The sequence below is a fragment of the Ovis aries genome, chromosome 5 (assembly GCF_016772045.2).
Source record: "Ovis aries strain OAR_USU_Benz2616 breed Rambouillet chromosome 5, ARS-UI_Ramb_v3.0, whole genome shotgun sequence".
Classification (NCBI taxonomy): Eukaryota; Metazoa; Chordata; class Mammalia; order Artiodactyla; family Bovidae; genus Ovis; species Ovis aries.
The window spans coordinates 66,404,180-66,430,188 of NC_056058.1; the positions used below are offsets into that span (position 1 = coordinate 66,404,180).

A 26,009-nucleotide genomic window follows, 5' to 3' on the forward strand; every position below is an offset into this window, starting at 1 on the left:
ACTGGATGTATCTATTAATCATCTTTTAATCTGTAGTTTCTTTCCTCTACCTCATTCTCCCCCACCCACAATCAATTTATTTGTTGAAGAAGTTTGTTCACTTTTGAGCATACCCCAGTCAGGCTTTTCTCCATTGAGACCAATGTTACATAAATTGTGACCTCCAGTGGGCATTCTTTAGTCCTCATCTTGGTCTACTTTCAGCAGCATTTGGCACACTTGATCATTTGAATTGCCCCCGGACTGAGTTCTCCTCTTAATGTCATCCAGGTGATAATACTCAAGTGGTATCTAGATCCTGGCAACACCCTGTCCCTTGCACTCAGACCCTCTTAACCAACAGTATTACACATCTTTATTCGACTGCAAAGTCTCCAACATAACAGTTCATCTTCACTCCTCTTTCTCCCATACTCTATTCAAAATTAAGGTATCAGTCTTTTGTATTAGTTCTATGTGGAAATAAGTAAAAGTTCAAAATATTAATTTTCACCATCCGCACTGCCTCCATCCTCATCCATGCCACCATAATCTTCCCCTGACTTCTGAAATAACCCCCTAAATGTCAATAGTTTCCTTGCTTCCACTTTTGTCCTTCCTTAGCCTATTTAAGAGTTGGACATGACTTAGCGACTGAACTGCAACAACAACAAAGCCTATTTTATCATACTGTCTTAAAATATGACTGATCTGGCCACTCTTAAAGTTCTCCAAGGCTTCACATTCATAATAAAATCTAATGTCCTTACCATGGCCTATAGGAAATGCTACAAAAATCTAGTCCTTGGCTACTTCCCCAATAATACTTCCTACCATTTTTTTCTATGCTCAATCTTCTCCACATACAAGGTTTCTTTTTTTCCCCTGAAATTTTCAAGTCTACTTCTGCCTAAAGGCCATTGCATTTGCCTAGGACTCTCTTTCCACAGATATTCACATGCCTCACCTCCTCACTTCATACAGGTTTCTGGTCAAATGTGACCTTGTCGGATTGGTCTTTCCTGGATACTCAAAAGTGGCATGCCCCAATCATTTTCTTGGGGAATGTCCCTAATTTCCTTACTATGTATTATCTGTCCTTCATAGAATGTGTTACCATCTGATATCATATTATGTAGTATATGATTTGTTTACATTCATTGTCTTTTTTTCCCCATCAAAATAAAAGATTCATCATCATAGGGTCTTCGGTTCATTCACTTCTGCATCAGTACCTGGAACAATACCTGGAATTGGCCAGTACTCAATGAACGTCCACTGAATAAGTAACAAAATGAATATAATCATTTTCAAATGAATTCACAGTGTGACATCAATGGATAAACCAGGGTCTATATAGCCAAAGCCTGTTATGTGAAATTATCTTCCTTCCAACTCTTACTATTGTGAATATACTGGATGAGTACCCTAGTTCTTGGTGCACATGTATATGTTTGTGTACCTGTTCAATGTTTTCCTTGAGATAAATTTCTAGAAATGAAATTTTGGACCCAAAAGTTCAGTGTCTTACAGTTAAAGGGAGGATCAAGGCTAGAATCTGGGACTCTTGACTGTTAGTCTAGTGTTCTTTACAATAAGCTACAAATGAATAATGGTGTAAAATTCACATCATGAGAGGAACTAGTGAAAATATGGTGTATAATAGACATTCGCTTATGTGGCTACACCTGGAATCTGAATGGAAAATTTCTCTCTTAAAGGTGCCTTTTCTAGCTTAACAAGGGCTGTGAAAGTCGCTCATTTGTATCTGACTCTTTGCAACCCCATGGACTATACAATCTACGGAATTCTCCAGGCCAGAATATTGGAGTTGGGTAGCCAACCCAAGGATCAAACCTAGGTCATCCACATTGCAGGCAAATTCTTTACCAGCTGAGCCACCAGGGAAGCCCAAGAATACTGTGGTAGGTAGCCTGTCCCTTCTCCAGAAGATCTTCCTGACCTAGGAATTGAACTGGGGTCTCCTGCATTGCAGGCAGATTCTTTCCATCTGAGCTACCAGGGAAGCCCAATAAGGGCTACACCTGTTGAGTAAGTCTTTATTGCATCTATTATGCCAAGCACTGTTCTGGATGGTAAAAATGACAAACAAAAGCTTTGCCTTCTCATAGAGAGATACAAACAGCAGCATACAAGAAAAAAATAATAATTCTAGTAGTGATAAGTTGCTATGGAGAGAAAAATAATACAAAATAAAGTGATAGCTATGTAGGTGGATGGGTAGCTACTTTCTAGAAGGTGATTGGGGTAGCCTCTGCTAAGAGGTACTTTGGAGCTAAGACGAGTGATGAGAAGGAGTCAACTGTGCAAATATCTTGTAGACAGCAAGTGTGAAGAGTCTGAGGCTGCTGTGATCCTCTGAGTTAGACAGGAAGGGAACCCATGTGTTTCACAACTAAGAGCAAAAGGAGAGTGGGAGGAGATGAAGGGGCAGTTACGGGCAGGAGTCCATGGTAACTAGCATCTTGGCTGTTTTTAGGAGTGTGGCACATTGTAAAGAATATCATTTTTATAATTTTACCCTAAGTGGCAAGCAGAAATAGTCACCCTCTTTCTACACCCTGTCAATTTTTTTAAGGTTGTTTGTTCTTCAGTTGCTCAGTCATGTCTGACTCCTTGTGACTCCATGGACTGCAGCACCCCAAGCTTCCCTGCCCTCACTATCTCCCAGAGTTTGCTCAAACTCATGTCCATTGAGTTGACAGGTTTATTGAGTCATAATTCACATAAAGTAAAATTAACTTCAGGTGGACAGTTCAATGAGTTTTGATTAATATATTCTGCCTTCTAAACACTATCGCCAGAATCAAGGTATAGAATATTTGCATCATCCCAAGCAATTCCTTTTGTACCCCTTCAGTATTCATTCCCCTCCCTCATCCCTAGCCCCTGGTAATTGCTGATCTGATTTCCATTCACATAAGTTTATCTTTTCCAGAATATCGTATAAATGGAATCCTGTAGTATGTAGACTTTTGTGTCTGACTTCTTTCACTTAGCTTAAAACTTCTGAAGTCCATCAGCATTGTTCTATGTATTAATAGTTTATTCCATTTTACAGAGAAGGAGTATTCTATCGTATGGATGTACCATAATTCATTCATCGGTTGATGGGCATTTGGGTTATTTCCAGTCCTATGTATCACATACACATCTTTGTATGGACATAAAGTTTTCTTTGAATAACTAAGGGATTGCAAGGCCTTATAATATAGGTATATATTTAACTACATAAGAAAGTGCCAAGCAGTTTTCTATAAAAGATACATTATTTTTCATTTCTACCAGAAAACTATAAGAATTTCAGTTACTCTGTACCCTGCTCTGCTATTTTCCTTTTTGTGATGCTACTGGCTAAGTAGTGGTTTTAATTTGCATTTCTCTAGTGTTGAGTATCTTTTTGGTACTTATTTGCCATATGTATCTTTTCTTTAGTGAATGCTCTGTTAAAAGTTTTTGCCCATTTTTTAAATTCAGTTCCGTTCAGTAGCTCAGTCATATTCAACTCTGCAACCTCATGGACTGCAGGACGCCAGGCTTCCCTGTCCATCACCAACTCCCAGAGCTTACTCAGACTCAGGTCCATTGAGTTGGTGATGCCATCCAACTATCTTATCCTCTGTCATTGCCTTCTCCTCCTGCCTTCAACCTTTCCCAGCATCAGGGTCTTTTCCAATGACTCAATTCTTCACATCAGGTGGCCAAAGTATTGGAGTTTCAACTTCAGCGTCAGTCCTTCCAATGAATATTCAGGACTGATTTCCTTTAGGATGGACTGGCTGGATCTCCTTACAGTCCAAGGGACCCTCAAGAGTCTTCTCCAACACTACAGTTCAAAAGCATCAATTCTTCAGTGCTCAGCTTTGTTTATAGTCCAACTCTCACATCCATACATGGAAAAACCATAGCTTTGACTAGACAGACCTTAGTTGGCAAAGTAATGTATCTGCTTTTTAATATGCAGTCTAGGTTGGTCATAGTTTTTCTTCCAAGGAGCAAGCGTCTTTTCATTTCATGGCTGCAGTCACCATCTGCATTGATTTGGGAGCCCCTCCCAAAATAAAGTCTGTCACTGTTTCCATTGTTTCCCCATCTATTTATTTCCCATGAAGTGATGGGACCAGATCCTATGATCTTAGTTTTAAGAATGTTTAGTTTTAAGCCAACTTTTTCACTCTCCTCTTTCACTTTCATCAAGAAGCTCTTTAGTTCTTCACTTTCTGCCATAAAGGTGGTGTCATCTGCATATTTGAGATTATTGATATTTCTCCCAGCAATTCTAATTCCAGCTTGTGCTTCATCCAGCCTGGCACTTCTCATGATGTACTCTGCATATTAAGTTAAATAAGCAGGGTGACAATATCCAGCCTTAACATACTCCTTTCCCAATTTGGAACCAGTCTGTTGTTCCATATCCAGTTCTGTTGCTTCTTAACCTGCTGCGCGGCGCAGAAGAGGAGGCTGCATGGCACAGGAGCGGCGAGAGGAGATACCCCATGTCCAAGGTCAGGAGCGGCGGCAGAGAGGAGTTCCCATGTCCAGGGTCAGGAGCCACAGCCGAGAGGAGATACCCAACGTCCAAGGTCAGGAGTGGTGGCCTAGAGGAGTTACCCCACTTCCAAGGTCAGGAATGGCAGCCATGGGGAGATACCCCATGTCAAAGGTAAGGAGCAGCAGCTGCACTTTACTGGAGCAGCCGTGAAGAGATACCCCATGTCCAAGGTAAGAGAAACCCAAGTAAGATGGTAGGTGCTGAGAGGGCATCAGAGGGCAGATAGACTGAAACCACAATCAGAGACAACTAGCCAATCTGATCACATAGACCACAGCCTTGTCTAACTCAGTGAAACTAAGCCATGCCTTGTGGGGCCACCCAAGATGGACAGGTCATAGTGGAGAGGTCTGACAGAATGTGGTCCACTGGAGAAAGGAATGGCAAACTATTCTTGCCTTGAGAATCCCATGAACAGTATGAAAAGGCAAAAAGATAGGACACCAGAAGATGAACTCCTCAGGTCGGTAGGTGCCCAATATGCTACTGGAGATGAGTGGAGAAATAACTCCAGAAAGATGAAGGGATGGAGTCAAAGCAAAAACAACACCCAGTTGTGCATGGGACCAGTGATAGAAGCAAGGTCCAATGCTATAAAGAGCAATATTGCATAGGAACCTGGAATGTTAGGTCCATGAATCACGGCACATTGGAAGTGGTCAAACAGGAGATGGCAATAGCGAACAGCGACATTTTAAGAATCAGCAAACTAAAATGGACTGGAATGGGTGAATTTAACTCAGATGACCATTATACTACTACTATGGGCAGGAATCCCTTAGAAGAAATGGAGTAGCCATCATAGTCAACAAAAAAGTCCAAAATGCAGTACTTGGATGAAAAATGACAGAATGATCTCTGTTCGTTTCCAAGGCAAACCATTCAATATCACATAATCCAAGTCTATGCCCTGACCCGTAACGCTGAAGAAGCTGAAGTTGAACAGTTCTATGAAGACCTACAAGACCTTTTCGAACTAACATCCCCGAAAAATATCCTTTTCATTATAAGGGACTGGAATGCAAAAGTAGGAAGTCAAGAAACTCCTGGAGTAACAGACAAATTTGACCTTGGAATGCGGAATGAAGCAGGGCGAAGTCTAATAGAGTTTTGCCAAGACAATGCACTAGTCATAGAAAACACCATCTTCCAACAATACAAGAGGAGACTCTACCCATGGACATCACCAGATGGTCAACACTGAAATCATATTGATTATATTCTTTACAGCCAAAGATGGAGAAGCTTTGTTTTTGGATATAGTCACCAAAAACAAAACCAGGAGCTGACTGTAGTTCAGATCATGAACTCCTTATTGCCAAATGCAGACTGAAAGTAAAGAAAGTGGGAAAACCACTAGACCATTCAGGTATGACCTAAATCAAATCCCTTATGATTATACAGTGGAAGTGAGAAATAGATTTAAGGGACTAGATCTGATAGAGTGCCTGATGAACTATGGACAAAGGTTCATGACATTGTACAGGAGACAGGAATCAAGACCATCCCCAAGAAAAAGAAATGCAAAAAAGCAAAATGGCTGTCTGAGAAAGCCTTACAAATAGATGTGAAAAGAAGAGAAGTGAAAAGCAAAGGAGAAAAGGAAAGATATAAGCATCTGAATGCAGAGTTCCAAAGAATAGCAAGGAGAGATAAGAAAGCCTCCCTCAGCGAACAATGCAAAGAAACAGAGGAAAACAATAGAATGGGAAAGACTAGAGAACTCTTCAAGAAAATTGGAGATACCAAGGGAATATTTCATGCAAAGATGGGCTCGATAAAGGACAGAAATGGTATGGATTTAACAGAAGCAGAAGATATTAAGAAGAGGTGGCAAGAATACACGGAAGAACTGTACAAAAAGATCTTCACAACCCAGATAATCACTATGGTGTGATCCCTCACCTAAAGCCATATATCCTGGAACGTAAAGTCAAATGGGCCTTAGGAAGCATCACTAGGAACAAAGCTAGTGAAGGTGGTGGAATTCCAGTTGAGCTGTTTCAAATCCTGAAAGATGATGCTGTGAAAGTGCTGCACTCAATATGTCAGCAAATTTGGAAAACTCAACAGTGGCCACGGGACTGGAAACGGTCAGTTTTCATACCAATCCCAAAGAAAGGCAATGCCAAAGAATGCTCAAACTATGGCACAATTGACTCATCTCACACACTATTAAAGTAATGCTCAAAATTCTCCAAGCCAGTCTTCAGCAATACATGAACCATGAAACTCCAGATGTTCAAGCTGCTTTTAGAAAAGGCAGAGGAACAAGAAATCATATGCCAACATCCACTAGATCATCGAAAAAAACGAGAGTCCCAGAAAAACATCTATTTCTGCTTTATTGACTATGCCAAAGCCTTTGACTGTGTTCAGTTCAGTTCAGTTCATTTCAGTTGCTCAGTCATGTCTGACTCTTGCGACCCCATGAATCGCAGCATGCCAAGCCTCCCTGTCTATCACCAACACCCGGAGTTCACTCAGACTCACATCCATTGAGTCAGTGATGCCTTCCAACCATCTCATCCTCTGTCATCCCCTTCTCCTCCTGCCCCCAATCCCTCCCAGCATCAGAGTCATTTCCAATGAGTCAACTCTTCGTGTGAGGTGGCCAAAGTACTGGAGTTTCAGCTTTAGCATCATTCCTTCCAAAGAAATCCCAGGGCTGATCACATTCAGAATGAATTGGTTGGATCTCCTTGTAGTCTAAGGGACTCTCAAAAGTCTTCTCCAACACCACAGTTCAAAAACATCAATTCTTTGGCGCTCAGCCTTCTTCACAGTCCAACTCTCACATACATATATGACCACAGGAAAACCATAGCCTTGACTAGACGGACCTTAGTCAGCAAAGTAATGTCTCTGCTTTTGAATATGCTATCTAGGTTGGTCATAACTTTTCTTCCAAGGAGTAAGCGTCTTTTAACTTCATGGCTGCAATCACCATCTGCAGTGATTTTGGATCTCAGAGAAATAAAGTCAGTCACTATTCAACTGTTTCCCCATCTATTTCCAATGAAGTGATGGGACCAGATGCCATGATCTTCATTTTCTGAATGTTGAGCTTTAAGCCAACTTTTTCACTCTCCACTTTCACTTTCATCAAGAGGCTCTTTAGTTCTTTTTCACTTTCTGCCATAAGGGTGGTGTCATCTGCATATCTGAGGTTATTGATATTTCTCCTGGAAATCTTGATTCCAGCTTGTGTTTCTTCCATTCCAGAATTTCTCACAATGTACTCTGCATATAAGTTCAATAAGCAGGGTGACAATATACAGCCTTGATGTACTCCTTTTCCTATTTGGAACCAGTCTGTTGTTCCATGTCCAGTTCTAACTGTTGCTTCCTGACCTGCATACAGATTTCTCAAGAGGCAGGTTAGGTGGTCTGGTATTCCCATCTCTTTCAGAATTTTCCACAGTTTATTGTGATCCACACAGTCAAAGGCTTTGGAATAGTCAATAAAGCAGAAATATTGTTTTTCTGGAACTCTCTTGCTTTTTCCATGATCCAGCGGATGTTCGCAATTTGATCTCTGGTTCCTCTGCCTTTTCTAAAACCAGTTTGAACATCAGGAAGTTTGACTGTGTGGATCACAATAAACTGAGGAAAATTCTGAAAGAGATGGAAATACCAGATCACCTGAGCTGCCTCTTGAGAAACCTCTATGCAGGTCAGGAAACAACAGTTAGAACCAGACATGAAACTACAGACTGGTTCCAATTAGGAAAAGGAGTATGTCAAGGCTGTATATTGTCGCTCTGCTTATTTAATTTATATGCAGAGTACATCATGAGAAACGCTGGGCTGGAAGAAACACAAGCTGGAATCAAGATTGCCAGGAGAAATCTCAATAGCCTCAGATATGCAGATGATACCACCCTTATGGCAGAAAGTGAAGAAGAACTAAAGAGCCTCTTGATGAAAGTGAAAGAGGAGAGTGAAAAAGTTGGCTTAAAGCTTAACATTCAGAAAACGAAGATCATGGCATCTGGTCCCATCACTTCATTGGAAATAGATGGGGAAACAGTGCAAACGGTGACTGACTTTATTTCTCAGAGATCCAAAATCACCGCAGATGGTGATTGCAGCCATGAAATTAAGACACTTACACCTTGGAAGGAAAGTTATGTTCAACCTAGACAGCATATTAAAAAGCAGAGATGTTACTTTGCCAAAAAAGGTCCGTCTAGTCAAGGCTATGGTTTTCCAGTGGTCATGTATGGATGTGAGAGTTGGACTATAAAGAAAGCTGAATGCCAAAGAATTGATGCGTTTGAACTGTGATGTTGGACAAGACTCTTGAGATACCTTGGACAGCAAGGAGATCCAACCAGTCTATCCTAAAGGAGATCAGTCCTGGGTGTTCATTGGAAGAACTGATGTTGAGGCTGAGACCCCAATAGTTTGGCCACTTCATGCGAAGGGCTGACTCATTGGAAAAGACCCTGATGCTGGGAAAGATTGAAGGTAGGAAGAGAAGGGGACGACAGAGGATAAGATGGTTGGATGACATCACCGACACAATGGACATGAGTGTGGGTAAATCTGGAGTTGGTGAATGACAGGGAGGCCTGGCAACCCCCATGGGGTGGCAAAGAATCAGAAACAACTGAGTGACTGAACTCAACCTGCATACAGATTTCTCAAGAGGCAGGTCAGGTGGTCTGGTATGCCCATCTCTTGAAGAATTTACAGTTCGTTGTGATCCACATAGTCAAAGACTTTGGCATAGTCAATAAAGCAGATTTTTTCTGGAACTGTTTGGCTTTTTCTATGATTCAACGGATGTTGGCAATTTGATTTCTGGTTCCTCTGGCTTCTCTAAATATAGCTTGAACATCTGGAAGTTCACAGTTCACATACTTTTGAAGCCTGGCTTGGAGCGTGTGAGATGAGTGTCATCGTGCAGTAGTTTGAACATTCTTTGGCATTGCCTTTGTCTGGGATTAGAATGAAAACTTTTTCCAGTCCTGTGACCACTGCTGAGTTTTCCAAATTTGCTGGCATATGGAGTGCAGCACTTTCAGAGCATCGTCTTCTAGGATTTGAAATGTTTAAATTAACCTATTTTTTTTTTTACTATTGAGTTGTAAGAGCACACACATATGCATGTGTATGCACACACACACACACACACACACACACACACAGCATAAAAGACCCTGGTCAGAAATGTATTTTGTTATTTTTATTGATTTTCTCCTGTAGCTAATCTTTTCACTTTCTTTACAGTGCCTTTCAAAGAGCAGACGCTTTTAGTTTTGATGATATACTAGTTACCAATTGTTTTCTTTTATGGGTCATGCATTTTATGCCCTGTTCAATAAATTTTTGCCTAATTCAAGGTCACAGAGGCTTTTTCCCCTCTTCTAGCATATTTTTTTAGCATGTGGAAGTCCAAATATTCCAGAAAATTTACCCTATTCATTACGTTGGTCTTGCTATGTTTGTCATTGGTAGACAGGTTCATAAACAGTAATCTCTGAACTCTTATTAATTAATTACATTGTGTCTCTACTTGTTAATAAGCCCATACAGAAAAACATGGAAGCTAGCAAGTTAAATTCTTCATCTCCAGCCCCTGCTTATTCCTGTCAAAAGATTTTTATCAGCTTGTCTATACTGTTTAAACAATGCACTTTGAGTGAGAATCATCGCTAATATATTGTTCTCTGCAGTCTGCTGTGTAGTTTTAATTCCTAATCACTGTTTTCATTCTTGCTGTTGTCTCATGGGTACTAATAACCTTATCACTAATAATAGTCTCAACAACCCAGACCTGTGTACAGCAGATGGGCCAGAAGGAGGTCTCTAGTTTGTTATGGCTGCTACACCTCTCTGTAGCAGCAGAGGGCAGCATTAACCCTTGCGTTGGGGAACTAACGCCAGTTTACACTTATTTTGTAACAGAAAGATCAGTGTGCCACATACGACATCCCACTGAGAAACAACGTCAGTTAAAAGGATGTAGAATCCTGTACAAAAAGGCAGGGACGGTCTTTTAATTTATTTGTTGTACTTACTGATGAAATATTAATAAAATTTATATTTTAAGGCAGGACAGAAACTTAAACATGGCATTTTCTCTGTATGTTTCTTTGGGTCTTGCTAATGTGCAGTGTGCATTCCCATTATACATTAACCAGAGCTCCTCAAAGACCGGAATGCCGCTCAGAGTGCCTGCTCAACAGTGAACATCTTTTCTTCTTTCTTCTGATGCTAGCAATATAACTTCTTAAAAGAATGGTATTCTTTCCTGCCGGGGTCCAGCCCCGGTGGATCCAGGGTGATTCGAAGGTGGGGACGGAGTCGGCGTCTTGGGAAAAATACATATTTAATCACAGATATACAGAGATTAGAAATGGATAGTGTAGTAGGAAGATTAGTGGAGAAAAGGAGGCTGAATAACTTGGATTACGTGGAATAGCATCATGCTGCAGATGGGAATTCAGCCAGAAAAATGGGAGCAAGAAAGAAGCGACATGGGGGAATCAGTCTTTCCGGAAACTGATCCGATTTCTTTATTTTGGGGTTTGCTTATATACCTTTTGTTACACATAGGGTTGAATACAGAGTCACGTGGGGGTCAGCAGTCCTGACCTTTATCAAAATCAGGTGCTTCACATAAATGTATAAAAAAAAGGTCTTAGGAATATTACATCATCTTCTGGCCATGAGTGAGACCTGCTTACATTTTATGATCCTTTCTTTCTGATAACCAAAAAAACTTATTTCTTCCAAGGGTGTTTTTTCTTAAACCAGGCACCACCCTCCAAATAAAGTTACATTCCTATAGGGTGAGGGTGTAGTGAGTTACAAGCAAGAAAGGAATTTATTTAACCCAAGGTTAACATGATTAGTCTTAAAGGTTAACACTTATTTCTCCTATATGCTTAAAGGTTAATACTTATTTCTCCTATATGTTAGTTATATTCATTATAACAGTAGGGAACATGGAGATTTAGCAGCAAACATCAGCCCAACAAATGAAAATCCTTTCACCAATGCTTCTCTTAAGATCTGTTTAGTCTTAAGATATGATAGTTACATTTTTACATAGCAAGGACACAGCGATTTATAAGTACAGTGATCTATTACAAAAGAGAAAATCCATTAACTCAAAAAGTCTAGTATTGCTAACATCAAAAGCCACCATATTTCCTTTGCTATATTCCAAATACATTGATTAATATATTCCCAGGTGCCTAAGGATATAGAGGCCTGGCGGCGATCATTGACTCAACAAGAAGAAAAAGTCCTATGCTAATTAAGACTCTCAAAATACTCCAAAACTCTCTGTGCTGTTTATGGTTGAGAGGTAATAAACAATCATGTGCCTAGTGGCAGCAGTAAGGATAATCCTGTCACACAAGCTAGTCTGTCAGCAGAGAGGTTTGACCTGAGACATCCTTGTCCCACCCAGAGCAGGGAATTAGCAGCAATTATTGACACAACAAATGAAGAACCCTTCACCAAATAATTCCTAACCAACCCATTATACTAATAATTTCTAACTCCCCAAAAGAATTCGCCTTTAATAAGTCTAAAACATCTCGTGCCTCTCAGATTGGGAGGCTGTAAACAATCACCTATGGCCGGACAAACCTATACAGGTGGGCTAGATAACCTTCAGAGGAGTCCGTAAGCTGAAACACTCTTGTCACGCCCAAGAACCTTTATTGCCTTGGAGCTGCACGTTTACTCCTTCTCAGAGAGAAACGGTTATAGGGGAGAGCCCCCCGTAAAGTCAGAGGTGTAGGTGAGAGCATAAAACAGACTCTGGTTTTGGGGTAGATGCTCGGGAACAGGGGATTTCCTGAGGCTTGATCACGCCTTTGCGTATGCCAAGCCTCCTTCCTCATGACCTTTGCCATGGGCGGAATTCCTCACGCTGGCCCCCGGCACTTTTCCAGCTCCACAGGGGGTCATGGTGATTTGATGTTTGCTTTTATGTGTTTACCTGGACCATGTATCCTTGATGAATTTTATGTAAAATATCAGTATATGATTTTGATGTATGATCCTTTGTCTCAAAAATGTATATGACAATGCCTTTGACTGCTAACAGAACAGTTCTCAGAGCTTTCTGAGAATATGCTTCCTGAGAATATGCTTCCCTGGGTTATAATCGTCAGTTTGGCTCAAATAAAATTTCTTTATTTTCTTCTTAACTTTACAGTTATTGAACTTTTGTTGACACTATTACTGTCATTACAATGTAAAATCTACATTTACATTACTATGTGAAATTTCACCAAGGAAAAGGTAGCTGTGCCATGAGCATGGGCTTCCCAGGTGATGCTAGTGGTAAAGGACCAGCCTGCCAACACAGGAGACATAAGAGATGAGGGTTCCATCCCTGGGCGGGAAGATCCCCTGGAGGAGGGCATGGCAACCCACTCCAGTATTCCTGCCTGGAGAATCCCATGGACAGAGGAGTCTGGTAGGCTATAGTCCACAGGGTTGCAAAGAGTCAGACACGACTAAAGTGACTTAGTATGCACAAACGCCATTATCATACCTGTTTTGGAATCATCATAGAATCTATCAATTTTATTGGCTATTTGATTTATTTTCTAAGATCTGGCCTGTATCCAACCCTTTTAAAGTCCACTCAAACATGATTTTCTTCAAAAGTTTTCTCTGAGTTCACCAAAATAAAAATTACCCCTATATCCACTCACAGCCTTTTTTCTATACTTACAGCACTTCTCTGCCTTAAGTTGCATTTTTTCTCTTTGTGAAGGATGGCGGAAAGGAAGGATCTATTACTTGTAGCAAGTAAGGAGAACACAGGTATCTTCCCCAAAGTAGTGTCTCTTGAGTTGTCATTATGTACCTGCTTTTTTTTTTCTGTGGCTGTAGCTAAGTCCCCAACTTATCTGTGCATTAGCTCTGACAGCTTCTAGCATTGCCTCAAATATAACCAGTGCTGAATATATTTTTGTTGAAAGATGACTATCAGTGAAGAGTTCCTTGGTTGCCCAGTGATTAGGATTCTGGACTTTCACTGATGTGGCCCGGGTTCAATCCCTGGTCAGGCAACTAAAATCCCCACAAACTTTGCCATGTAGCAAAAAAAAAAAAAAAAGTGGAAAGATGAATATTGAACAAAAATCAAAAGAAATGAGAAAAATTTAATGTTTCCTAAATGACAGTTGTATACATATATGAGCTTCCAATTTTCAGAATTACATTAGAGCTGGAACCAACGTAAGCCTCAGATGTAAAATTAAGGAAAAGGAGAAAAACTCAGTAAGCAAGATAAATAATTACAGTATTTTAAAAACAACTATTAAAGGAAAAAATCCATCATGGATAAAACACTCCAATTTTAAATAGTCAGGATCAGCAGTTTATATTCCACCTTTTTTTTTAAGCCTTTGACTATGTGGATCACAATAAACTGCGGAAAATTCTGAAAGAGATGGGAATACCAGACCACCTTACCTACCTCCTGAGAAATCTGTATGCAGGTCAAGAAGCAACAGTTAGAACTGGACATGGAACAACAGACTGGTTCCAAATAGGAAAAGGAGTACATCAAGGCTGTATATTGACACCTTACTTATTTAACTTATATGCAGAGTACGTCATGAGAAACACTGGGCTGGAGGAAGCATAAGCTAGAATCAAGACTTCCAGGAGAAATATCAATAACCTCAGATATTCAGATGACACCACCCTTATGGCAGAAAGTGAAGAAGAACTAAAAAGCCTCTTGATGAAAGCGAAAGAGGAGAGTGAAAAAGTTGGCTTAAAGCTTAACATTCAGAAAACGAAGATCATAGCATCCAGTCCCATCACTTCATGGGAAATAGATGGGGAAACAGTGGAAACAGTGTCAGACTTTATTTTGGGGGCTCCAAAATCACTGCAGATGGTGACTGCAGCCATGATATTAAAAGACATCTACTCCTTGGAGGGCTTCCCTGGTGGCTCAGAGGTTAAAGCGTCTGCCTACAATAAGGGAGACCTGGGTTCAATCCCTGGGTCAGGAAGATCCCCTGGAGAAGGAAATGGCAACCCACTCCAGTATTCTTGCCTGGAGAATCCCATGGATGAGGAGTCTGGTAAGCTACAGTCCATGGGGTCGCAAAGAGTCGGACATGACTGAGAAACTTCACTTCACTACTCCTTGGAAGGAAATTTATGTTCAACCTAGACAGCATATTAAAAAGCAGAGACATTACTTTGCCAACAAAGGTCTGTCTTGTCAAGGCTATGGTTTTTCCAGTGGTCAGGTATGGATGTGAGGGTTGGACTATAAAGAAAGCTGAGCACTGAAGAATTGATGCTTTTAAACTGTGGTGTTGGACAAGACTCTTGAGAGTCCCTTGGACTGCAGGAAGATCCAATGAGTCAGTCCCGATGGAGATCAGTCCTGGGTGTTTATTGGAAGGACTGAAGCTAAAGCTGAAACTCCAGTACTTTGGCCACCTCATGCAAAGAGCTGACTCATTGGAAAAGATTCTAATGCTGGGACAGATTGAGGGCAGGAGGAGAAGCATACGACAGAGGATGAGATGGTTGGATGGCATCACTGACTCAATGGACATGAGTTTGGGTGAACTCTGGGAGTTGGTGATGGACAGCGTGGCCTGATGTGTTTTGGTTCATGGGGTCGCAAAGAGTTGGACACGACTGAGCGAATGAACTGAACTGAAGTGAATTTGTTTTTATTAACTTTTGGACTTACCTCACAGGAAATGGCAACCCACTCTAGTGTTCTTGTCTGGAGAATCCTAGGGACAGAGGAGCCTGTTGGGTGCCGTCTATGGGGTCGCACAGAGTCGGACACGACTGACGTGACTTAGCAGCAGCAGCAGCAGCACAACACATGGGGTCCTAATTTCCTGACCAGGGATCAAACCTGTGCCCCTTGCAGTGGAAGCACAGTCTTTTTTTCATATAAATGTATTCATTTTAATTGAAGGCTAATACTTTACAATATTGTAGTGGTTTTGCCATACATTGACATGAATCAGCCATGGGTGTACATGTGTTCCCCATCCTGAACCACATCCTGAAGCACAGAGTCTTAACCACTGGAGTGCTAGGGAAGTCCCCACATACCACCCATTTAAACAGGAGGGGTCTTTTCATGAAACTATGTCATTCAAAGAATGGAATTATTTTCCTGAAGGCATCAGGGACAATACACTCTCAGGCAGGTTTTTAGAGCTTAATGATGAATTCCTTTTCTAATTATTTCATTCGTTTACTCATCCATTTTTTATTGTTCGTCTACTAAATGTCAATTACTGCCCTCGCAGCTGCAAATAGTATGGTCCAATCCACTGCAAGCCCAGATGTTGCTCCTCTGCAGTTATCTGAGAAAGTCTTTACCTACTTGGTTCCTGCCTCAGGTCCAAAATAAACTTCTCCTAGAACCTTGGGCCTCCAAAGGACAGAGGCAGGTTTTATGTATTTAAATCACTATGGCCTGCTTTACCCCATGCAGACTCCGGTCTCTGTGATTTGCCCAGGACTTGATTATCTTTCTTCTGAGCCTACTTTCCTTTGTCTCCTTATTATCTTCTCTAGAGGAGGTGGCCACAGCACATTACACTAACATAGTGTCACAGATTGTATTATCCAATGAGCAGATTTTGAGATAGAGTTTTGAGCAATAAGGAGAATTCCTAGGAGCACCTCCTCAGGAAGAAGCAGGAATGCACAGAGGGAGAAACTGAGCTGTGATACAGGTCCCACCAGCAGCTCCTGAACCAGAGTGACCTTGGGCTGTGACACCAGGCCTTTACCTCCTTCAGTTCTTCCTATGCACTTTGGATGAGGAACCTAGGCAACTTTCAAACTCACCGCCAGCTGAAGGCTTTCTGTGGGCCGCACCCCCACCAGGTGGGGCCATGGGTCCTTCACTGAAGGAATGTCCACCTCATGTGGATATTTCAAATGGAAAACCATCTTTCAAAACATACCCTCCAGTCTCCTCATTTTATAGATTCTGTGGCCAACATAGAAAGTGACATAAAGTCACATATTAATGATCTCCTCACCAAATATTTCTTTTCACAGAAACCACAGGGCCCTCCACAAAGTACACACTTGATCAAGCTACTCCCCTACTTAAAACATCCCATGGCTTTCCATGACTCCAAGGTCTGAAATCAAAATCCTTTAAACGGACCACAAAGCTTTGTACGGCCTGGCCCCTGCTGTGTTCCCCAGCATCTCATCACACTTGCTCTGCCAGCCACGACACTGCTTCCAATATTGTGAGGCATCTTGTTTCTTCCCACTATCACACATCTTTCTTCTGTCTGAAAGACTCCACTTGATCACAACAATCTTGTGAATGACCTTACTTTGCTGTAGGCAAAAACTCTAGTGTGTACGTGTGTCGCTAGACTTGAAGTTTGGGAAGCCAGTTAGTCAGTAACCAACCATCCATTGCCTAATTGCCTGTGCAGCAGCCAAATTGTTACCATGGAGATGAATATTGCTGTCAAAAATATTGGCCTTTATCTGATAGGGTTTATTGACTTGATGCCCCAATTGATAGCTCCCTCCAGAGGAAGATGCCTGTTGCATTGAAATATGTATGTATCTGAACATGCATTTCTTGATGAACTGTCAAAATAGAAAAGGAAATGCAGAGAAAGTACCAGGCAGGGCATGTTGTGGTGGCAAGTCCTCACCTGCGCTTTCTTAGATGGCATTTGTGTACATTGTGTCTGTTCAATTAATGTCCTGCATAATGGACAAACTAGGTTGACATTAGAGAAGCCCTTTGGAGTGAGAGAGTGAGAATGCATAAAACAGGATAAGAAGGACCAAAGGGAAAGCCAGGGGATGCAGAATCATGAGACTGAATTTTGACTAGGCTGATTTGGCCTCTGGCATGGTGAAAATTTGGGGCTCAGAGTCAAAGGCTTTGGAAAGAGTTCCCCTTTATCACTCTCCTCTGGCACATTGCCCCTCACATTTCCAGAAGGCCTCCCCCAAATCCCTCTCAGGTCTTAGAGAACATGCCTCTTGATTTCTTTCTCCCAAGACCCACTGTTTCAAGAGTTAATTCCAAGGACACATTGATCCCCAGAATTGATTGATCTTGCTTATCGGAAATCATGAGGTGGGATTTTCCAGCCACCCACCAGAGCAACTGAGAAGGGCTTCCCTTCATCCTCCCAAGCCACCACTCCTCCCTATCTTATTTCTCACCTCCTCCACCTCTATCACATACATGTGCTTTGCAGAGAAAGTCCCTAAGTTTCACTGGAAACCCAGCTTCCGTCCTAGTAGACTGTTGTCACAGAGAAGAATGAGCAGAGAACTGCAAGACTAGCAGATGATTCCCAGGCTCATACAGACAAAATAGCAAGCCTTTCCTGTGTTCCTGGATAGTGAGTATGTCACTTAGATTTTTTAAATTTTATACTTATTGAAAGATTATTTTCCAGACCTAGATATTTTGTTATCTCTTGCACATATATTAAAAGGGAAACATACGTGAAACACATTGGTTAAGATATTTTTAAGGTACTGACTGCCACCTGGCTGACAGCAATATAAAAACCATCCTAATAACAGAGAAACTAAAATAGAATGTACACAGGGGTTCCCTGGCGTCTCATTGGTGAAGAATTCACCTGCCAATGCAGGAGACATGGGTTTGATCCCTGATCTGGGAAGATCCCACATGCCATCTGTGGGATCAGCTAAGTCTGTGCACCACAACTTCTGAGCCTGTGCTCTAGAACCTTGGAGCCGCAACTACTGAGCCCTCGTACCGCAACTGCTGACGCCTGCTGAAGTCGGCACCCTAGAGCCCATGCTCCTCAACTAGCGAAGCCACTGCAATGAGAAGCCCGCACACTGCAACTAGAGAGTAGTCCCCAGCAACTAGAGAAAAGCCTGTGCAACAACAAAGACCCAGCACATGACGAATGGAATGGAATGACGAATGGAATTATTTTAAAATAAAAATAAATATACACAATAATACATCCCCATGGACACTGCATAATAGAACAATCCCCACTCTGTTGAAGCTTTCATATGTACCTCCCAGGCCACCCCTCCATTCCTTTCACCTTATAGAAATCCACTGTTGTGAATTTGTCATTTATCACGTCCTTGTTTTTCCTTTACACATTTAGTGAACGTGTGTTCCCACACTTATTGTCTGATTTTTTTCTGCAAATGGTGCTATATTGCATGTATTTTTATGATGCTTTGTTATTCAACGTTACAAGAGACTCACCCATGCTAACCTCTCCAACTTCTATTCATCTTCACTGCTATGTAATATGTACTGTGGGCATACACCACATTTGATCAGTTCTCCTGTTTGATGATATGTAGACAGTTTCCAGGATTTTGTTATTACAGATTGTTTTACTGTAAACATTTTCCTAGTTGTCTCCTGGAAAGTGTTTATGAGAGTTTCTCCAGAGTGTATACCCAGGAAGAAGAAGAATTTTAAGATTACATCCAGGTGGGCAAACTTTTCTGCCAAATACCAGAGAACAAACATCTTAGACTTTGCAGGTCACGTGGTTTCTGACACAGCTACTCAGATCTGTCTTTTTAATGTGGAAGCAGCCTTGTGTTGCGTTAGTCGCTCAGTCGTGTCCGACTCTTTGCAGCCCCATGGACTGTACAGCCCACCAGGTTCCTCTGTCCATGGAATTCTCCAGGCAAGAATACTGGAGTGGGTTGCCATTTCCTCCTCCAGGGGAAGCAGCCTTAGACAATATAGAAATGAATGGATGTAGCTACGTTCCAATAAAACTTTACTTATAAAACCAGATTGTTGGCAAGATTTGACCCTCAGGCTGCCAGTTCCTGATCAAGATGATAAACTTCACTATTCTGATTGCCTGCAAGTGCTAAAGCACCCTTTCTTTTCTCACCTGATTACCCCCAGAGGAGACATGAGTCCTGTCTTATTCTATGGACTGGACTGAATGACCTTATTCAGGAGTCTTCAGGGAGAAGAGAAAGGGCATGGGGACGTGGTGGTGGTGGTGCTTCCCAGCACATACTCTGTGACTTACAGCCATAGTCTTGAGGAAACCAAAGGCAGAAAGGGGTTGAGGCAAGGAAGGGCACTAATGCTGGCTCTGCTGGACATGGGTGGGAGCTGGGGTTCTGCTTGACGGGTCTCGGCAAAGTTCACATCACAGAAACCACTGTGAAGTCACTACCAGGCAGGAGGACATAGAAATTCAAACAGAACAGCGCTTTTCTTTTGGAGTTGTATGGTTTCCTTTATTAAAGAAAGCTGGAATTGACTCTCTAGGGATCCTTTCCTGAAGTTGGGTCTCCATGGAAGCTTCCTGCCCTGGCTCCTATTTAAACAGATTTTGTTTCAATGATGATGGTCTCCATCGTCTCTGATGTCACAGTTCCATGGATCTCCACGTCCTCACCAACCGGGGCTTTCTCCACCTTGGCCTCTACGTTGCGTTTCTCTACCGTCTTAGCCACAAAGTCTACCTCTCTGTCATGTCCGACCATTGGTTTTGAACCAGGAATGACTCTGAAGCTTCTGAAGAAAGTGCTGATCTTACTGGATCTCTTATTTAAAGTCCCTGAACTGGTGCTGGACCTGCTTTTCCCCGGTTTGCGAGCTGTCCTTCCCTCCTTGCCAGATGAGCTATGGCTGCCACTCTTGTGAGGGCTGTGTCCTTTGCCCCTGGTGCCACTCTGCCCTTTTTCTTTTTTGTCATCTCTCTTGTTTCCATGGCCTGATACGGACCGGTGGGAGGATGACTTCCGGGTCTTGTCCCCTCCTGTCCTGTGATGACCTTCCCCTGTTCTGCGGTGACGGGAACTTTTCCTAGATGAAGACTTGTCCTTCTTTTCCCTTCTTTCCTTTTTTTCCTTCCGAGTTTCATCCCTGGGGTGGGAGACCTTCTGGCTTCCATCTCGTTCAGACATGTAGCCTTCACTCTGCAAGGTGGAGACCAGGGGGGCTACAACCCGGCCTTCAGCACTTGCAGCAGCAGCCTTGCCAGTCGTCGCTGCTCCTGCAAACACCACGCTCATGCTGCTGTCTGCACTGTCCACCCCCGTCGAGGATGTGCTGGCAGCACCCGCCAAGACCAGGTTCGTGCCCTCTGAGGATATACTGGCAGCACCTACAGTGGCCTTGCCGGATCCACTTTCTCCTGAACCCTTGGTGGCAGCTCCTGCCAAGGTGGTGCTCACCTGGCTGGTGCTGCTGCTCCTAGTTGCAGCCAAGCTCACAGCCCCTCCTACAGAGCCTGCTCCCACCCCTGCAACTGCCACGCCTCCTCCAGAGCTTGTTGTTGTCCCTGCTATGGCCAGGCCCGAGGTTGTCCCTGCCGCTCCTCCTTCAGTACTTTTCAAGGATGTAGTTGAGCCATGGGGGGCATGATAGGCTCCCTCTCCACCAACATAAGCACAAGACGAGGCTCCCGACACATCACCAAGCTTGTGAATCCCCACAGCGTCATGATCCCTTTCTCTATGGAGCTCTGCGGTCTGTGCCAAGGGAGGAGAAACAGGTAAGATAGAGATCACAGAAAATGAGATCAGAGCTGTCTACTCCTCTCCCATCCTGAAGCTGACCAGTTCAAGGGTTTATCTTTAGAATAACCTTTGAAATCATCCAGTCTAAGCTCCCACTGAATGAAAGATTCCATCTACCATGTCCCTGTCAAACAGCCACTCCATTTGCTTGAACAATCCCAAGGCCAGGGAAAGCATTGATACTAATACAGTTCTCCATGGTCATTTAATTTTATACCCTTGTGCTTCTACCTCTGCAGGACAGAGTCCTAGAAGTGGGGTTGCTTGGTCAAGGGACACATACATTCTATGTTTTGGAGACTATTAGAATGAATTGTGCATGAGTAGATGCACAATTGAGTTGGACTTTAGTCAGCATATGAGAGTCATGGGGAGACAATGAAGAACTTCTAATTGTGAATAATATTCTACCGCTGATGAGATTACCTGGCTTTGGGTAAGTGCTCAAGAAAAGACTAGACAATCAGGATTGCTGTAGAGGGGATTATAACCCTGGGATGAGACCAGTGCAGCTGATACAATATCTAAGGGCTCTCTGAAACTCGGCCCTGTGGGACAATGTAGAGAAGTGCTTGGAACCTTTCCAGTGTGAGTCCCATAGTGATGGCTCATTTGGTTCTGAGACTTTTTGACATGGGAAGGCATTTCCCAGGTGAGTCTCAGAGAGCATCAAACCCCTTTGAAGGACCAGCTTTGTACTGCTCTCCCAAAGCAATCTGCCCTGTGTTTTTGAGTCTCTGTAGGTTCTTACCAATAGGCTTTTGTCACCCTCCAGAATTCTCGCATCTCCAGTTTGGAGCGTCGGGGTACTGCTGCAACTCTCTACCGGTGGTCTCAGGAGATAGACAAGCTTTTCCCAATAGCAAAAGAGGTCTTCTCGAGCATCAGAAGAGGGGCACAGCTGCAAATAAAAAGTACGGCCAGTGGCAAGCTTCAGGCGCAACTGTTGTTTCTCACGGTCATGGATGGAGATCTTGACAAACTTCAAGGGAAGCAACCTGGTGAGCTCTAGGGTCTTCGTGGGCTTGCGACCTCTCCCCTTGGTGGTCCGGGCGTGTCTGACATGCTCTTCACAGACTTTAGTTGGTCGGGCCAGGAGCATGACATCAGGTAGTGGGAGGATAGGGCTGGTGGATGCAATGCCCACAGTCACCATTCGGACGCGGTTGTGGACGTCAATCACCTCTCCTTTCTTGCTGATCTGGATAAAGTCACTTTCAAACATGGGTGCATACTTGAAAATGTCATACTCTCCTCCCTTGTACAGTTGTCGTTGCAGGTCCCCCATGGAGGTATTGAACACACCCATTGAACGGTAGCTGTTGGCCGTGTAATAAGGTAACAAACACTCACTGCTCATGGTTCTCTTCTTCCAAGACAGCACCACCAGCCACAAATTGAATCGCTGAGAGAGAGAGGGAGTGAAGGCAACTGCCCATCTCCCTGCAGGGCTCTGCCTAAGTCTCTTGGCATCACCACATTTATCCTGCACAGTCCTTTGTGACCTGTCGCCAACACACACCCCTTTATTCAGCCTCCAAGCAGCCACCAGCTCAGGGCAGGCTCACTAACCCTCCCCAACATCATCACCAACAACAAACCATCTTCTCCATCAGGAATAGGCTGACCCTGATAAGATATAAGCGTGGGTAGGCTGGATATTCTTCCTGATCAAAATGTTAAGATGTATAATTAATGAAAAACATTCAGCTTCTATAAATATTTGGATGACTTCCAGTTTTGTAGTTACAAATCTCCCTGCAATGATCATCTTCCTGCATCTGCTGAATACTGTGCTGTGGGGATAAAATCCTGAAAGTAGGCAGTGTGCTTGTTAAGGGCAGTCATCCTATGGGGACGGTTATTCTTTGACAGGAACTTAACAAAGAGTGCTATCTGTCAGAACCAGAGTCCTACTTATACAGTGGTTTCCAGGGTATGGAGAATTTTCTCACCCATGTAATCATTTCAAGGAGGCTGGGTTTTATTTGTATTTATTTACTTTATAGTTTTAGAAACAGCTTTCATTGTGAAATATAACAGACACTCATAAAAGTGCACAAAGCATAAATATATAGCTTAATGAGTAATAAGAAGGTGAACATCCTTGTAGCCGCTGCCCAGAGCAAGAAATAGAACACTGCCAGCCCTTCTTCAGCATGCTCCCTCCCAAGCACAGCTCTCTCCCTTCCCACAAAGGTGCCTCAAATTTGGCTTTCCTTTTTCCTTCTTTCTTTTTAAATTGAAGTATAGCTGATTTACAGTGTTGTGTTAATTTCTGCTGTACAGCAAAGTGATTCATTTTCCATTATGGCTTGTCACAGGATACTGAATATAGTTCCCTGTGCTATATACAGTAGGACCTTGTTGTTTATCCATGCTATATATAATAGTTTGCATCTGCTAACCCCAAACTCCCAACTCATCCCTCCCCCATCCCACTCCCTTGCAACTGTAAGTCTGTTGTCTTTATCTGTGAATCTTTTCTGCTTCATAGGTAAGTTCATTTGTGCCATAGTTTAGATTCCACATATAAGTGGTATCATATGATATTTGTCTTCCTCTTTCTGACGTACTTTACTTAGTGTGATAATCTCTAAATCCATCCCCATTGCTGCAAGTGGCATTAGTTCATTTTTTGTGGCTGAGTAGTATTCCACTGCATACATGTACTGCAACTTCTTTGCCCATTTATCTGTTGATGGACATTAAGGTTATTTCCATATCTTAGTTGAAAAGTGAATAGTGCAACTACCAACATAGTAGGAGTGCATGTATCTTTTTGAGTTACAGTTTTGTTCAGATATATGCCTATGAGTGGGATTCTTGGATCACATGGCAACTTTATTTTTAGTTTTTTTGAGGAACCTCCATACTATTTTCCATAGTGGCTGCACAAATTTACATTTCCACCAGCAGTGTAGGAGGGTTTCCCTTTCTCCATACCCTCTCAAGTGTTTGTTATTTACAAACTTTTTAAAATGTTTTTTATTTATGTATTTATTTAGTTGTCTTGGATCTTAATTGAAGCATGTAGGATCTTTAGTTGCTGGAGTATGGATTTCCTAGTTGTGGCGTGCAAGCTCAGTAGCTGCAGAATGTAGGCTTAGTTGCTCCATTGCATGTGGGATCGTAGTTCCCTGAACAGGGATCGAATCTGTATCCCCTGACATTGCAAGGTAGATTCTTAACCACTGGACCACCAGGAAAGTCCCCAAACTTTTTAATGATGGCCATTCTGACAGGTGTAGTCCTCATTGCAGTTTTGATTTGTATTTCTCTAATAACTGATGATATTGCACATCTTTTCATGCTCCTCTTGGTCATCTGCATGTCTTCTTTGGAGGAATGTCTATTTAGTTCTTCTGCCCATTTTTCCACTGAGTTGTTTTTAATTGTTGTTGAGTTGTACGAGCTATTTGTATATTTTAGAAATTGAGCTCTTGTTGGTCACATCATTTGCAAACATTGTCCCCCATTCCATAGGTTGTTTTTTTGCTTTGTTTATGGCTTCCTTTACTGTGCAAAAGCTTATAAGTTTGATTAGGTCCCATTGGTTTATTTTTCCTATATTTCTATATCCTTGGGGAATGATATATGAAAACATTGGTAGGATATATGTCAGAGAATGTTTTGCCTATGTTCTCTTCTAGGAGTTTTACAGTGTCATGTTTTATACTTAAGTGTTGAAGCTATTTTGAGTTTATTTTTCTGCATGGTGAAAGGGTGTGTTCTAACTTCATTGATTTACATGAGGCTGTCCAACTTTCTCAACACCACTTGCTGAAGAGGCTATTTGTTTCCTGTTATATATTCTTATAAAGGAGGAAAATTTTTTAAATGATCATTTTCTGGTGAAGAACTGAGGTTCAGGATTATCTTACTCAGGGTCAAGATCATGGCATCCAGTCCCATCACTCCATGGGAAATAGATGGGGAAACAGTGGAAACAGTGTCAGACTTTATTTTGGGGGCTCCAAAATCACTGCAGATGGTGACTGCAGCCATGAAATTAAAAGACGCTTACTCCTTGGAAGAAAAGTTATGACCAACCTAGATAGTATATTCAAAAGCAGAGACATTACTTTGCCGACTAAGGTCTGTCTAGTCAAGGCTATGGTTTTTCCTGTGGTCATGTATGGATGTGAGAGTTGGACTGTGAAGAAGGCTGAGCACCGAAGAACTGATGCTTTTGAACTGTGGTGTTGGAGAAGATGAGAGTCCCTTGGACTGCAAGGAGATCCAACCAGTCCATTCTGAAGGAGATCAGCCCTGGGATTTCTTTGGAAGGAATGATGCTAAAGCTGAAACTCCAGTACTTTGGCCACCTCATGTGAAGAGTCGACTCATTGGAAAAGACTCTGATGCTGGGAGGGATTGGGGACAGGAGGAGAAGGGGACGACCGAGGATGAGATGGCTGGATGGCATCACTGACTCGATGGATGTGAGTCTGAGTGAACTCTGGGAGTTGGTGATGGACAGGGAGGCCTGGCATGCTGCAATTCATGGGGTTGCAAAGAGTCGGACACGACTGAGCGACTGAACTGAACTGAACTGAACTGTCCAACTTTCTCAACACCACTTGATGAAGCGGCTATTTTTTTCCTGTTATACATTCTTATAAAGGAGGAAAGGTTTTTAAACCATAATTTTCTGGTGAAGAACTGAGGTTCAGGATTATCTTACTCAAGGTCAGAACATGCAGCTGGATGGATTCTGCCCTGATCTTGCAACTCAGGTCAGGCATTTTCTTTCTCTCAAGCTGCATGGCTCACTATCATACTCTCATTCTGTATCAAATATGGAATCATTCATGGTTAGCAATATGTGTGGGGACCCCAGGAATTCACTGAGGTCTTGAATCACCATAGGATTTCCCATATTGGTCTGCCTGCTTCCTTGCTCTTGATGTCTACCTGATAAACC

The 26,009-nt window shown here is 42.4% G+C and overlaps 1 protein-coding gene across 1 annotated transcript; it reads right to left on the minus strand.

Annotated features, from left to right (window-relative positions):
* Positions 1 to 19,879: 19,879 nt before the first annotated feature.
* Positions 19,880 to 22,442, minus strand: GARIN3 (golgi associated RAB2B interactor family member 3). The gene is made up of 2 exons (XM_004009018.5): positions 21,834 to 22,442; positions 19,880 to 21,034 (listed from the first exon to the last, which is right to left on the minus strand). Exons 1-2 carry the CDS (start codon positions 22,440 to 22,442, stop codon positions 19,880 to 19,882), a joined length of 1,764 nt encoding a protein of 587 aa, XP_004009067.1.
* Between the last annotated feature and the right edge of the window lie 3,567 nt (positions 22,443 to 26,009).